General features: G+C 38.3%; 1 protein-coding gene across 1 annotated transcript; it reads left to right on the forward strand.

The window, feature by feature from the left end:
- Positions 1–10,684: 10,684 nt before the first annotated feature.
- On the forward strand, positions 10,685–11,383 carry LOC130503544 (putative F-box/kelch-repeat protein At5g03000). Its single transcript, XM_056998166.1, has one exon. The coding sequence runs from the start codon at positions 10,685–10,687 to the stop codon at positions 11,381–11,383; it is 699 nt and encodes a 232-aa protein (XP_056854146.1).
- The last annotated feature ends 5,407 nt before the right edge of the window (positions 11,384–16,790 follow it).

Raw genomic sequence — 16,790 nt, forward strand, 5'->3', positions numbered from 1 at the left:
GTGACTCAAAACTTGAATTCAAACAGAAAACTAACCTTTTCTTTTGACTCATTTTTTTTTGAGTTTTTAACCCCACATCTGCATTTTATCTACGAAAATGCCATTAACCCTTTTTTTTTTTTTTTTTCGAAAATGGCTTCTTTACTGTCTCAACCTCATTTTCTTCAAGTATTTACAATATTGCCACTGCCATGAATAGTGGGAACAACCTTGTACGAACTGTTTGGAGCTTTTAATGCCCTTTTAATGCACGTAAATCTCTTTACACTCTCTCTGTTTCAATTGTTATGAACTAAAAACAACATTTCTTTCACTTTCTCTCCATATTCATCCAAAAAACTGAAGCTTTTGATTCAAAATTGTTTGGAGCCATATTTCTTTCGTTTTGACTTACGGTTGCTTTCGTTTGAGGTTCTGGGTGGTTGGAGAAGACCCTGTGTGCAAACAAAGTCATCTCACCTAGTTTAAGGTACGAATTTGAATTTTTTTCAAAATCTGTTCGCGTAGAAGACTTACAAGTAAGTCATCTGTATGTAGAAGACTTACTGATGAGTCTTCTGGTCAAACGGACGACTTAAACTAAGTCGTCCAGCTTTGTTTGGTGAAAAAAAACAGTCCAGACGACTTATATATAAGTCGTCTACGAGAAACAGGCTAGTTTTGCATTTGACCGAATCGTGTCAGATCTTTGACTATTTCTGGACGACTTATAATTCAGTCGTCTCTCGGAAAGTTAAAATTTCAATATTTTATTAAACTAGACGACTTACGTGTAAGTCGTCTTAGGTTAGTTTTGTAGTTGAAAAATAAAACTTCATAATTTAATTTTTACCAGACGACATAATATAAAGTCGTCCCGTCAGAAGACTTAATTTAAAGTCGTCCGGGGAAAGCAAAGTCGTCCAGAATTTTTCCCAATTAAGTCGTCCAAACCTTGCTTATCCCGGACGACCTTAAATTAAGTCGTCTAGCTGGACGACTTTTAGTTAAGTCGTCTGGAGAAAGTTAAATTTCAAGTTTTATTTTTCAATTACAAAACTAACCTGGGACGACTTACGTGTAAGTCGTCTAGTTTGAATAAAATATTGAAATTTTTACTTTCCAGAGACGACTGATTTATAAGTCGTCCAGAAATAGTCAAAGATCTGACACGATTCGGTCAAATGCAAAACTAGCCCGTTTTTCGTAGACGACTTATATATAAGTCGTCTGAAATTTTTTTTTTAACAAACAAAGCCGGACGACTTAGAATTAAGTCGTCCCTTTTAATTTTCAATTGCAAAAGTGACCTCTTTAGACGACTTACCTTTAAGTCTTCTGGACGACTTAAATCTAAGTCGTCTGCGATAATGTTTGTTGAACTTCTTCATTTTCTCTATGTTTACTAATGTGTTTTATTTTGAATATTTGCAGATGATTTTTAAGTTACATGCAGTGTATGGAGAATGGTTGTTGAGAGATTTCCGTTGGGATTTTGTGGTTGATGATCTCAAAGGAGCAAGATTGTTTTTATTGAATGAAGATTCAACACATGCTGAACTTGTTGCAATGGCTCAAGAAGATTATAACCTGGACATGAGATCAGTGACTGTGGAGATTAGCTACTCATTACCAGCAGAAATGATGATGACTCCAAGCAGTCCTCCCATTCATGTTACAAGTGATAGACAAGTTCGAAACTTGCTCGAGATACTCAAAACGCATAGAGTATGTCTTTGTGTATCAAGCCGCAGCAAGGTGGAAACGGTTTCAGAGAAAAGAGAAGAAGCTGGTGAATGGGAAGAAGATGTTGGTGATAATGATGAAGCTGGTGAATGGGAAGAAGATGTTGGTGATAATGATGAGGCTGATGAATGTTTTGAAGATGTTGGTGATAATGAGTCTGTTGAAGATGAAAATCAAGATGGGGAGGAGGAAAATGGGGAGGAGGAAAATGGGGAGGAGGATGCTGATAACACTATTGTTGGTGAAACGGATCAGAATGGTGGGGATTACAGTCTTTATGGAAAGGTTCTAGATGAGGACGAGGAAGATGATGATAATATTTGTTTTGAAGAAATTGAAAAGACATATGCTAAGACAAATGCTATTGAAGGAGGAAAATCGGATTGTACCAGCATCTATGTCAACCAGAGTTTTGTTAGCAAGGATGCACTGCTTTCAGAGCTGCGGTTGACAGCAGTGAGGGGTAGGTTTTCTTTCAGAATATACAAATCAACAAAAACTCTCCTTGTGGCAATATGTCGGGTTAGCGGTTGTGGATGGAAGATCAGAGCGAGTGTGAAACATGGGTCAAACACGTTTTGGGTAACAAAGTATGTGGAAAAACATTTATGCTCAATTGGAGACCGAATCGCTCAGCGGAGACACTGTACTCCAAAGTATGTTGGTAGTCTTTTCATTGATCGTGTTGGGATCATTGATGGGATAACTCCACAGCATATCACTGATGCAATGAAGAACATGTTTGGCATGACGCTTGATTACACCACTTCATACAGAGCACTGTTATATGCACAGAAATTGGTGAGAGGATCAGCAGAAGAAGGGTATTCGCGTCTGCCTTCATATCTCGAGCAAATCTCCATTGCAAATCCTGATTCTATCACGGCTATAGAACTTGATTCTGAGAAAAGATTTAAGTATCTATTTCTCTCTTTTGGAGCTTCTATCAAAGGTTTTAAGTATCAGAGAAGGGTCATTGTGGTGGATGGAACTCACCTAAGTGGAAAGTATGGAGGTGTTATGTTAGTTGCAGCCGCACAAGATGGCAATTTTCAGATATTCCCATTGGCTTTTGGGATCGTGGATGCTGAAGATGAACCTTCTTGGGAATGGTTTTTCACAAAATTGGCTAGTTGTATATCTCATGACAAGCCTCTGGTGATAGTCTCTGACCGGCACGCGGCCATTAAAAGTGCGTGTGAGAAGGTGTTTCCTTGGGCAACCCGAGGAATATGTTATTATCACCTTCAAGATAACATTGTCAAAAAGTTTAAAGGGAAACATCTCATGTACTTGGTGAAAGGGGCTGCTTATGCGCACACGGTTCACGATTTTAACCGGTACATGGCTGAGATACGGAGTGCAAACCCGGAACTTGCAACGTATTTGGAGAAGGCCGACGCCAAGCTATGGTCAAGGGTTTATTGTAAGGGGAACAGGTTCAACATAAAAACAAGCAACATCGCTGAATCTATTAATTCCGCACTGAAGCGAGCAAGAGGATTTCCGATTCCGTTCCTGCTGGAGTTCATAAGGCAGAAGTTAGGAAAATGGTATTGGAAAAGGAGACAAGATGCTTTGAGTCTCCCAACTGTACATAGCCGGGGTGTTGAATACTTGCTTGCTGTTCGATCAGAGATAGCGGATACGATGACGGTCGAACCAATTGATGGATGGCGTTTCTTTGTCAAAGGTGGCAAAATGGACTGTGCGGTTGATTTGGAACATGTAAAGTGTGGTTGTGGTGTCTATGGAGTGGAGAAAATACCTTGCTCTCATGCTATAGCAGCTGGAACACATGCTGGTGTGCATATCGACACACTTGTATGTCCACTTTACTCAAAGAATCATCTGTATGCAGGATACTCAGAGAATATATATCCTATCGTGTCACAACATATTGAGGAACGAGAATGCTTTCCTCCAAACGTAAAGCGTGGTCCGGGGAGACAGAAGAAATCAAGATGGCAATCTTGGTTGGAGCTATCTAGGATGAGGGGACACAAACCCAGGAAGAAACACAGGGCACGGAGATGCTCAAACTGCAAGGAAACTGGCCATACGAAACCACAATGTACACAACCAGTTGACTAGTTGTCCAGACGACCTAAATATAAGTCGTCCAGTCTTGATTACCCGTCCAGACGACTAATTTCTAAGTCGTCCAGTGTTTCGTCTACCTTCTACGAAGTCGTCCAGTGTATTGTTCACTACCCGTCCAGACGTATCTAATTTTTAAGTGTCCATGTTTTAGTCTACCTTTACGAAGTCGTCCAGTGTATTAGTACTTCTCATCCCCAGTTGTAATTTTTCCTTACTCGAACCCAGTGTATTTAACTCCAGTGTATTTAAGTCGTCCAGTGTTTAGACTACCTCTACTATCCCTTCAAGTGTATTTTTTTTTTTTAGACGACCTTTTTTACGAAGTCGTCCATGTATTTAGACTACCTTTATTTTGTAAGTCGTTCCAGCTGGAAAACCTTCCAGACGACTTATTTGTAAGTCGTCCAGCTGGAAAACCTTCCAGACGACTTATTTGTAAGTCGTCCAGCTGGAAAACCTTCCAGACGACTTATTTGTAAGTTAGAAAATCTATACAAGTTAGAAAATCAAATAAATCATACATGCCCACAAACATACAAATAGATTTGTGTAAACAAATAGTTCAAATATACAAATAGATTTGTGTATACAAATAGTTCAAATATACAAATTGATTTGTGTATCTATACAAAAAATCTATACAAGTTTAAAAAATCTATACAAGTTAAAAATCTATACAAATTGATTTGTGTATCTAATCATACATGCCTACAAACATACCACCATCCTCATTATCTTTCAGATGCTGATCAACAAGCTCCGTCCATATAGCCAAAGCCATAGTATCCCTCATAGTCTTCGCATTGGACCTAGCAAAGTCTTTAGGGCTAAAGGGGACCCCAAGAGCATGACATTCAATGTACTTTGCAGCGTACACGCCACAATCACCATTGTTGGCCGTGGGTACATCTTTGAGGAGTCTCTCATAAGTGTATCGCTCCAACCCATGCATCTGGTCTCCGCACTCCACAATCAGATAAGGGACCATCTCGAGAAAAGGCTCCATTATCTCATCCCATCTTTCTGGTATGGTAGTTGAAGGTATGCTGTCCCAGACGACTATGTGCCTCTTAGGGATCGATATCCAAATAGCCACCAATGTTTGTTGTCCAAGTTCAGTGGCGCATAGATATCATCAATGTCCTCCCCCCACTTCTTGTTTGATTGGCAAAATGAAGGCATTGATCCGTCATACAAACTCGCCGCCCCACTAGGTAGCATTTTTCCTAAACCATTGTGATCAGACGACGATGTTTTGAAGACCAGATACTGTTCTCTCCAAGACTGGGTAAAGTTGTGATCCAGGAAGCACATTCGCTCGCTCCGGAAACATTGTGGGTTCTCCTTATACCTCTGCCTCAGCACATTCATCCAAGCATCTATATGCTGCATATAAAATAATACAAGTTAGAACCTTCCAGACGACTTACAAATAAGTCGTCTGGAAGGTTTTCCAGCTGGACGACTTACAAATAAGTCGTCTGGAAGGTTTTCCAGCTGGAAAATCCTTCCAGACGACTTATTTGTAAGTCGTCCAGCTGGAAAACCTTCCAGACGACTTATATATTTACAAATCTATACAAAGACAAGTTACCAGACGACTTATTTGTAAGTCTTCTGGAAGGTTTTCCAGCTGGACGACTTACAAATAAGTCGTCCAGCTGGAAAACCTTCCAACGACTTATATATTTACAAATCTATACAAAGACAAGTTTACCAGACGACTTAAAGATAAGCAGAAGACTTACTACGTCTTCCAGCCATGCTTTGGATGTCCGGAGTTTTTGATACCACCAAGTTGGTGATGTACGTGGTTTGTCCTCTTCCTTAGTGAAATAATCACTGCAAACAAAAAAGCAATCAGTTTTGGTAGACTAAATCAAGCTATTATGGGTAAAGCAATCACTTACGGATCAGTTTCAACCAATCAGCGAGCTCCTTCATCTTAGGTCTGTTTAGTGTGGGAAATGGATTATACTTTCCCACTCTAAGGAGTTTCCTTCTCTCTGCCGTATAAGGAGATATCTGCGTGGGAGCAGGTTTCTTCGTTCGTTCACTCCTTGCACGCACAGAAGCAGTGGGAGCTGTTTGGTCCAATACAACCAGGCTCGGTTCTGAAGCTGAAGCTGGATCGGTGGAAGCGAAGCTCGGTTGTTGATCGTTGGAAGCGAAGCTCGGTTGGTCAGTGGAAGTGAGAGGAACAATCTCTTTGGAGGTGACACCATCTGCTTTATCCTCCGGCAAGATCTTATATACCGAGATCGCCTCATCTGCTGTATCCTCCGGCAACAATCTCTGCAATAAAAGAGAACAAGTTAACCCTGGACGACTTAAATAAAAGTTGGGAGAGGATTTGGTTCTGCTGGAGTTCAGACGACTTATTTGTAAGTCTTCTGGAAGGTTTTCCAGCTGGACGACTTACAAATAAGTCGTCTGGAAGGTTTCCAGAGCTGGGAAAACCTTCCAGACGACTTATATATTACAAATCTATACAAAGACCAGACGACTTAAAGATTTGATATTAACCTCTTTGGGCAGAGGAGAAGGCTGTTTCTTTTGAGGAGAAGGCTTTTTCGTTTGAGGAGCAGGCTGTTTCGTCTGAGGAGCAGGCTTTTAGTTTTGAGGAGCAGGCTGTTTCGTTTGAGGAGCAGGCTGTTTAGTTTGAGGAGCAGGCTGTTTAGTTTGAGGAGCAGGCTGTTTCGCCTTTTGAGGAGTAGGCTTTGCCTTTTGAGGAGCAGGCTGTCTGGTGGGAGGAGTAGGATGATTGGTTTGAAGTGGAGGCTGATCCTTTTGAGGAGTAGTCTGTTTGTTACTAGCCCGGTTTCTGGGCTTGTGGGGTAGGTGTTTTTTACTAACCCCGGTTTCTGGGCTTGAGGGGTAGCCTGATTGGTGACACCAACCTTCTTCTCCACAGCTTCCAATCTATCGGAGATCTTCCTAATCTCCCTGATGCACTTCTTAAACCCCTCTTTCATCATGTCACCTAAGCACTTCTTAAGTCCTTGAACATGTTTTCTAACTCCTCTCTGGTCACCCAACTAGCCTCTTCTCTAGCCTCTTCTGTAGCCTCTTCTGTAGCCTCTGTAGGAGCCTCTTCTCTAGCCTCTTTAGGAGCCTCTTTTTCTTTACGAGCTTTCTTTACGAGCCTCTGAGGTGTCTTGTCTTCTCCACCTCCTCCACAACCATCTCTTTGGCTCTTTTCGATGGAGTCACAAACTTGGGTTTTGTACCAGTGACTCCCAGCAATCCATGGTCCACTTCCACGGTCTCCGATCATACATCACTTTAATGATGTTCTCCGCGGGCACGTCATCAACCTCAGAGTCCCATTTTGGCCACATTTCACTAATGTCCTTCTCAACAAAGTTGATCACGCGGGTCTGCAGTAAATAGAAGAAGAATCGAGTTAGATATTTGAAACAAAATACTAAATAGACGACTTAATTATAAGTCGTCAACTAAGTCGTCCAGCTGGACGACCTTCCAGACGACTTATTATAAGTCGTCTACTAAGTCGTCCAGCTGGACGACCTTCCAGACGACTTATAATAAGTCGTGTACTAAGTCGTCCAGCTGGAAGACCTTCCAGACGACTTATAATAAGTCGTCTACTAAGTCGTCCAGTTGGAAGACCTTCCAGACGACTTATAATAAGTCGTCTACTAAGTCGTCCAGCTGGAAGACCTTCCAGACGACTTATAATAAGTCGTCTACTAAGTCGTCCAGCTGGAAGACCTTCCAGACGACTTATAATAAGTCGTCTACTAAGTCGTCCAGCTGGAAGACCTTCCGGACGACTTAATTAAGTGAAGATGGAAAGGTACCTGACTCAAGATAGCAGCTTTCATGAATCTGCGGCCTCTGCTGCCGTCGTAAGCCAGAATCGGTGGAGACGGACTGTTTGCTCTGGGTAGACCAATACTAGCACCCAATCCCGGAATAGCTTCGTACGCCCAGACCTGAAGAACTTGTATAAAGCCATCCACGGTGTAACAGCCAGTAATATCTTTGTTCCACAAAGAGTCCATCAGCACCTTAAACGCGACTCTCCCCCATGGATAATTCTCAAACCTTTCTAAATCCATCACTAGCCTTGCGAGAGTAGCTCGTGTAGCGCTTGAGAACTTTTTTCCCTTCAATGAATCCAGTGAAGATGGAAAGGTACGCGAGTCGCTTGCGATCTTCCCTGGACCAATCCCCGCATCTCTTCAGTGCTGCTATTATCTGATCAGTACTTGGCCCAGCTTCCCGATGAACTCCCATCATCTCCCAGAAAGAAACCATCTGTGGGGTAACTTCACATTCTGGTGTCTCAAGGTCCTCGATGTAGTCGCAGTTTAGACCAGTGATGTTTTCAAACTCTAACAGTGAAAACCTCGCAGGTTCTGGACCAACGAGACACCACATCTCGTACTTCTTCTTAATGTCCAGCTTTAAACCGAGCAAGTGGTGAACCAGCCTTGAAGCCCAACCAAATCCCTGCTCCTTGAACTTGATGAAAACTCCCAATCTCGACTCCTTGAGCTCTTCAAATTCAGCATCAGTGAGAGCTTCCCTAAGAGCAGTATGCAACTTCGTGTTATCCGTATGATACGAAATGCTATTGTGGGGTTCTGGCTCTTCCCCTAATGTGTATAACCTACGGGGGAGTTCTGGAATATCCATCCTTTTTGTCTGCAAAATAATCAAAGACAACAATAGAAGTCAGAACACAAGCTAAATCAATCACGCCTTAATTGTTACTCCAGACGACTTAGTAGACGACTTAAATATAAGTCGTCTAGAAAGTCGTCCAACTGGACGACTTAGTTGACGACTTATATTTAAGTCGTCTGGAAAGTCTTCCAAATGGACGTACTAAGTCGTCCAGGTTGAAGACTTTCCAGACGACTTACTTACAAGTCTTCCAGTAGAAAAATTTCAAGCGGACCTGATTAGTCGCAGAAGGAGTTCGAGTACTCGTCATTGTGGTTATAGATCTGAAAAAATAAACGTGAAACGGTGAGAATGAGTAAATTGAAAGAGACAACGTTTTATGTTCATCTTTTCCACGAGTTTGATGACTTACCGGCGTTAGGGTTTACAGAGAAACGGCGCTACGGTTTACAGAGAAGAAGCGGCGGCGCTAGGGTTTAGAAGAAGCGGCGGCGCTAGGGTTTAGAAGAAACGGCGGTGCTAGCTAGTGTTTAGAGTAAGCGGCGGTGAGAACGTTGGTGAGCACGGTGGCGAGGGCGACGGTTTGTTCGGAAATAGTGGAAGCGGGGGCGCTAGGGTTTAGAGGAATCGGCGGCGCTAGGGTTAGAAGAAGCTGCGGCGACAACGGTGAGAATGAAGTGAGATAGATAGCCGACGTTGAGAACGATGGTTGTTCGGAAATAGTGGGAATTCGAATCGCCTTTGATATCGCCGGTGAGAGAGAACTGTTAGGGTTTCTGTTCGCGGAAAATGAAAAAAAAAAAAAAAATCACCTTATATATTGGGTAAATAATCCGGTTAGCTTTAAAAGTACATTGGTAAACTTTAAGGTTTGGTCCGGTTTAGACGACTTATTCTGGCTGATAATGTACATCAGACGACCTAATATTTAGTCGTCTGGGAACAGAAGACTAAATATTAAGTCGTCCAATACCCTAAAATGAACCCCTAAACTAAAATGACTAAATTAACTTACTAACCACGTTATAAAATCAAATTATACTTCAATAGTGTTTACTATACACAGAAATGAACACGCCTAGGTAATTTTAAAAATTTTCAAAAACGGTTTTAATGCTTTCCAAAATCTAACCCTAAGAACACATACAATACTACAACATATGTTGATGAAACATAAACTAAAGAATATCATGACTCACTACTTTCACTCATCTGGGCTGAAAACAATTGAAATTTGTTATATATTAATTTATATCTCTTAAGACATATGTTAATTACATAATTCCAATTTTTCACTTATCAAAATATTTTTTACAAAATTTTTAAATTATGTTTAAGAATAACTGTCCAGACGACTTAATTTAAAGTCGTCTGGACGACTTATTTTCAAGTCGTCTGTTTACAGACGACTTGCGAGGGGTAGAAACGTAAAAAAAAATCCGTTTTTTTGTTTGTTCACAAGGAGATAGTTGTAATTTCAATACCCTTTTAGGTTACTTTTGCCTTTGACCCAAGTTGGGGTACTCTTTTGGGTTTGACTCCAAGTTTTGAGTCACAATTGGTAATTCTCCCTTATAATAATTATGTCAACATATTTGTTAGTTGGCACAAAGTGGATTTAAAAGCTTTTGCACCACCAGATCAAAAGAAGGTGCGCAGTGATAACGAGGAAAGAAAAAAAAAAGAGAGTGAAAGTTCAGCTAGCACTAAAGTAAACTTTGGATAGCTACTAGGCTTTTGTATAAATAATAGATTACAGAATTTTACCAAAAGAAATAAAAAATAGATTACAGATTGTATAGAGGGCCTTGTATTAATTCTATACACGAAAACAATGGTGCTTATCATATCTTTTTGCTTATATGGGTCTAATTTGGGCTAACTAGCCCAAAAAGTACTCTAGTCCATATCTAATGGGTTTCCAATGAAAATATTTAGCAGAAATTTCTATAGTTCTATTTGATAAATGAAAAAGGCAATTGTAGAGTTGCTTCTCTTCGTTTATATGTAAACCCTAGTTTGTTAAATAGTTAATCGTCTCAGAAAACGTCACGAGAAGCGGTGACAATGTCCGAACCCATCTCTGAAGAACCACCGCGTAAAAAGAAGGAGAAGACGTCCACGTCTCCGTCGTTTTCCTTATCGTCGCTGCCAGACGAGGTGACTTTGAGCTGCATGGCTCTACTCCCGAGATCGGACCATGCATCATTATCTCGCGTTCTCCAAGAGATACCGCTCTCTCGTGGCTTCCCCTGAGCTCTACGAGATTCGGTCGCAGTTAGGTTACAGCTGCTTCTACATATGCTTGAGCATACACGGTCCTGCCTCAACCCCACGTTGGTTCATCATCAGCCTTGAAAAAAATGTGAACAGGCTCATGACGCCTATCCCTCCTTCTCCTTCTTCGCACCCTATGAAAGAATTCTCCGTGGTGTCGCTTGACTGTGGGATATATGTAATCGGTGGGTCCATAAAAAGAAAGAGAGAGTACTTCAGTTCTTCGGACTACCGTTCTTCTTCCAGTGTGTTTCTCTTGGATTGTCGGACTCACACGTGGCGCCAAGTCCCTTCCATGAAAGTGGCTCGATGTGAGGCTGCTGCTGGAGTCGTTGATGGGAAGATATACGTGTTAGGAGGCTGCGACTATTATAAGACCTATGGAGAGGTATTTGACCCAAAGACTCAAACTTGGACTACTTTGCCGCAAGTACCGTATAGTATAACACCGAGTATGTCATTCAGAAAGACCATAGTGATGGGTGAGAAGGTGTATGCAGTGCCCTTCTTGAATTCACGAGACCTATTGTACTACTCTCCCAACGAAGGTATATGGGGAATAAGGAAGAAGAAAGTTGATGGTGCATGGAAGATAGGAATCAAAAGCTATTGTTTTAGCTAGTAAGGCAGAGAATGTATTATACAGTTGTGATGAATACGGGAATATGTTCTGGAGTGAGCCAGAGGATTTGGGGTGGAATATAGTCAAGGGTTTAGGGGCTCTACGTAATTATTTTTGCAAACCGATGGCCAGCTTTTTTTGGGATACGCCACCGTGTGATGAGTTGCTCGAGGGCTACAGCAAACTGAGAAGTTTCGGGTACTAGCATTTTGATGGTTTGGTTCAAGTATAACCCTAAGAATACCAGAGTGGATAGCTGGTGTGCCGAAATTTCCTTTGAAAGACGCCATGACATAGGTGAGATTGTGGGTAAGATTGAGTGGTTGCAATATGTTGCTGGAGTTAAGGGCCATCTCTCGAGTCACGTTAATGTTTTACATTCTGCTTATGTCAATGTTTAGACACTATATACGATCATCACAAGGTGTTTCATTGTGCTTCTATGTGTTGTGAAACAAAAAAAAAAAATCTTTCGTGAAACTTCTATTGTTTCGTAATTCTAGTTATTTGATGATTTCATGCAACTATAAAATACTTTTATAGCCTGTGTATTGGTTTCTTTACTTATCATTTCGTGTGGTTATATACATTGACTCGACTATGGGCTTGTTAGAAGCGTTTGCAACCATACTATCTCGTTTGCTTAGTGAACTTAGTTACAACTGTATTGGTTCTTTTTGGAAACACTAACAACTAAGGACAAAGAAGTGATGTTGCTGTTGCTAAAAGGACAAAGAACTCTATGTTTAACAAAGTATCTCGTCTGAATCTATGGTGAGTTGGTGATATTATCTACTTCAGACGAAAAAGTTTAACCAGTCTTTCTTGTATCTTTCGTAACTTTGTATCATCTTATTCGATTAACTTATGAAAGCCCTTTGACAAACAAAAGTTCTGTCACAGGAAGGTCTTGTGTTATCAGAAGAAGTAAAAAATTTAATATCAAAACAACAAATACACATGGCTCTTGACGTTAAGCATCTGCAGAACATTAAGGTATGCTCCCCATCAGTGCTGACTCGAACTAGTTTTTAGGAGTTAATACCCACAGGCTAATAAACGCGTGTCGTCTCGTCTTTAGACGATATAAGTTGTCGTCGTTTTAATAAAAGCCATTTGCTCCTTTTTCTCTCTCTCTTAAGCCGGCGCGAGCCGTATATAAAAGCTGTCTCCTACCACGGGTATTTGTAATCGTATTCGAATCCTTTTTTTTTCTTTTGTAATTTATCACTTTTGTTTCATTTCTTTATAATCGCACTAGTTCTGATTGTTTACAATTTATTAATCGTAAATCTATTTTTCTTTTCGGAAACATTAGAAAATTTAGGAAAGCAGCGATGATGTATCAAACGACCTCTTACTAATTTTTCATCCTGTTGTGTTATGTAATCCGTTTATTTCATAATAAATATCATTATAATTTTTTTTTCACAAAAAGTATCATTTTATGATTTCATTACAAATTATACTTACTTTTTATTTTACCAAATATTATTGTGTTTAGTAACAACTTATATATATAAATATCAAAGTAACACTTATCCAGAAACGAAAAAATTATATTATAATATATATAGTTTTAATTTATTATAATCTACGCATAACATTATTCCTAGTGCAATTTATATGTTTAAATGATATTGCGTTTGAGAATCAGGGGAATTCAATTTATGTAGGATCGAGTGTTATTCTTATGCATGCCGAACTATTGAATAATCATTTTACCAAAAAAAAAACTATCGAATAGTCTCTAAGTGTCATAAACTAGTGCTAGACATGTATAAATATCAAAGTTTTTCTGTACTCTAAAATAAAATTAGATATCTATATAATTATTCAAAGATCACATCATCTTATTAAATGTTTCCAAATTTGAGTGTTATAAAATTTTCCAGAAATAACGATTTGAGAGCTGAGGGGGACCTTTGAAAATCATAACACTGTATTATTATATATTAGTATCAAATTATTTTATTAAACTCCATTTGCGTGTTTGTGTATATTTAATTATTTATGTACAAAATTAAAAAGCCTTTCACCATCAAAGCATATTTGAATTTCCACTAGCGGGCCCTGGGAACACACAAGAGTGTTGAAAAACATAACATATCGAGATAAGAAAAAGGCGATTATATTCGTTTATATAGCAATATATTTAATTATTCTTAATTAAAAAGACAGAACTCGATCGATTGTCTTCATACGCAACAGAATAGAAAATACGTATAGGGTTAAAAGGGACATTAAAAGTATGTGTAGCAGCTACGTCATATCCAGTATTTTGTTGCAACCTTCTTTTTAATTGAGAAAGCTATGTTTTTCTTGTTTAGTTCAATTAATCAGTTAGCAAGCATATTCATGATGTTTATGCTTAACATATGCCAACAAAACCAACTCATTCCTTGAAGTTCTTAGACTGAAGTATTTATTTTTGTTATGTAATCAGACTTCAAGATCTAAAGTTCACATATATATTTTGAATGCGACATATATATTTTGAATGCAACAATTACCAACTTGCTTTACCAAATTTCAAAAGCTTTCTATTGCCCGTCTTTGAAACAGTCAAGTTTGTTAGTGTGCAATAGCTATCAAAATAACTCGTTCGTCAACGATTATATATTTGTTTATTTATTTATCTTTGGGTATATTCATTTCCTAATATACATATAATTCTGTGCATTGAATTATGTACCATGGATAGAGTTACTACATATATCTACGAAATCCGTATTTACCATCGAATAATGTAAATATATTCCACCACCTACATAAGATCACAATTATAGAATAAGTTTGGATGGTTTTAATTATTGCGTGTAAATATAATTAAACGATTTGTAGAGATTCTTGAAACAACTATGATCTTTGCCAGGAGAAAGTGAAGCACACAACAAAAATGTTCGCCGCCTGAATAAAAAACAATCTAATTAGCACAACTAGGTTTTAATTAGTAAGGAAAAAATATCTAAAAAGAGAGAAGCATCGTGAAAATATGTGTTTATGTGCATTGAGTTTTGACAACGCCAGACGATACGAAAACATAGGAAAACGAGAATATTAATAAAGAAAAGACAAGCTAAATAAAAAAAATTCATTTGGAGTCGACTGTTTCATTTTTTCTATAGTCTAGTGAATAAAATCAAAATATAACAGCCAAAATTTTTAGATAAAAATTGATTCTGTATGGAAGAGAAAGAGGGGGCATAAGATGAGAGAAAGTCCATCCGAAGAAAGACAAATGTAAGTAAGTTCTCCTTAGAATCCATCCCCGAGTCAAAAGGCATAGGTAAGGATCCAAGTCCCCCTTTCTATAGCTCTTTTCACATAGTCACAAAGACAATACACATTATGGCATATAGGAACACAGATCCTTGAACAAGGTTTTTCATGCAATCCCCTCATAATTTTGGGATAAAATGTTTTCAATGGATGATGCCTAATTAAGCATCAGAAGTGTATTTTGTATAGTTTTTTTTTTCGTTACAAAGATGTCTGCAAAACCTGTCTAAAATACAACATTTACCTATACTGCATTCACATAGCATATCACCAACTCTAAACATCTCTAAACTGATGTAGGTTACTAAACTAAAATATTCAAAATACTTGTACGGGTACTGATCGGTTAACTTCTTCCCATGCCAAACCAATGCTCTATCTCTGGTGAATAAAATAGTGATATAGACGGCCGTCAATAGATGAAACAGATGAGATTTTCATGGATCGGAGGGTTTAGAAGAGGGCACTGTAGACGTGTCTATCCTCGCTATCCCTGCGATGTTTTCTGATATATCTCATATAAAATTAAAATTATATAGAATGAATAAAATAAAATAAATAATTGTTTATTTTTGCTCTATAGTGACAAATGGCAATAACGAAAAAGACATGTTCTGTGAAACATTCATGGCCCCATATCACATGGGTAAGGGACCCATTTCCTCACAGCTTCGTATAAAGAAAGGGAGAAAATAAGCTACAGTGTAGGCCCCCATTCCTTTTCTGTGCCATTTGGCAGCGCAGCGAACAAAGTTTAAAGTATATACTATTTTCAATAATTATCATATTAATTAATTTATTGATAGATATGTAATGTTAAGTGCAAGTATAAACCCTGTTTTAAAACGGAATTCCATTGTTTTGAAATTAGTTACACCATTTCCGGTGGCATTTTGGTCTGTATATGGGTTTGATAAAACTTTTGATTTACTGAATCAACTGTATCTGAAAAGAAAAAACCGTTTCAGTAACCCTAACAGGTGTATTAAAGAAGATTACAAAAAATATTGTAATAATAGTGTTTCTTTCTGGCGTCATGTCGTGATTTGAATGCCTCAATTTCAGATATGATCCATGACAATGGTAAAAGCTTCTTCTGACTGTGTCAGAATGTTTTCATCATTCACTAAAAACAATGTCCCATGCTTCCACTTAAAAACACGTACGCACAATCATAAAAACAAAAGCACCTTGATTGATGATGATGATAGCATTTCACAAGCCAATCCTATGTTTTAACTATTTTTCTAATCATCACCTTTAGATTTTTTTTTTCATTTCTATGGAAATAACTTTAATTCTTTTTATTTTTGTAAAAACATTAATGTCTTTCACCATAATCATCGAAATGTATAGCGACATCAAAACCTTTTAAAGGAAATCAACAGGTTCTTCACCATTTCGAAAAGCTACTTTCTGAATTTGGGAGAACTATTCTGATAATCTCGCCAAAGTTATTTATCATATTTTCTTCAGAAAACAAATCACTTATATTGTCGTAGAATCTTAAAGCTAATATTTGGAAAATCAATGATTCTGTGTTAAATCAATGAAACATGTGTTCTTCTTCTTTATTGAAGAGATCACAAGAAGTCATCGATGTAGATTTAAATTTACTGTTGATTGTCACATCAGATTTAACCTTGATTCATATACAATCGAGGAAATATATATGAAATATTGAATTCGTATTTGTCGTGATCAGTGTCCACTAGTTCAAGGTCGTTTTCGTGGGTTGAATTTTTAGTTTTCGCAAAAAAAAAAAAGAAAAAAAATGTTTTGTTTAAAGAAAGAAGGGAAAGTGAAAGAGAGATGTCGTGGTCGTGGGGAGAAAAGCTGCGGCTATGGAGAAAATAAATCACGTCTTTTCTTTCATCATTTTCCATTTTCTTCCCATATTTGTATCACTTTCACTTTCACTCCATCTATTCTTTTAAGAACCCAATTGATACCCCTTTATATTTCGATAAAGTACAAGTAAACAGCTTAATGACTCATATAATACATATTTGATTAATCACAAAATTATTTACCTGTCTCCAAGTCTCAAAACCCATTAGTAATTTTTGATTATAATGCATAATCTTCTCATCTACTACCATCTAATTCTTGTTTGGAGGTTAAA

Source organism: Raphanus sativus, unplaced genomic scaffold (assembly GCF_000801105.2).
Source record: "Raphanus sativus cultivar WK10039 unplaced genomic scaffold, ASM80110v3 Scaffold1006, whole genome shotgun sequence".
In the NCBI taxonomy this organism is placed as follows: domain Eukaryota; kingdom Viridiplantae; phylum Streptophyta; class Magnoliopsida; order Brassicales; family Brassicaceae; genus Raphanus; species Raphanus sativus.

Bases quoted from the DNA above. Each gene is read 5' to 3' on its own strand.
- LOC130503544 (XM_056998166.1), top strand. From the start codon at position 10,685: ATGCATCATTATCTCGCGTTCTCCAAGAGATACCGCTCTCTCGTGGCT.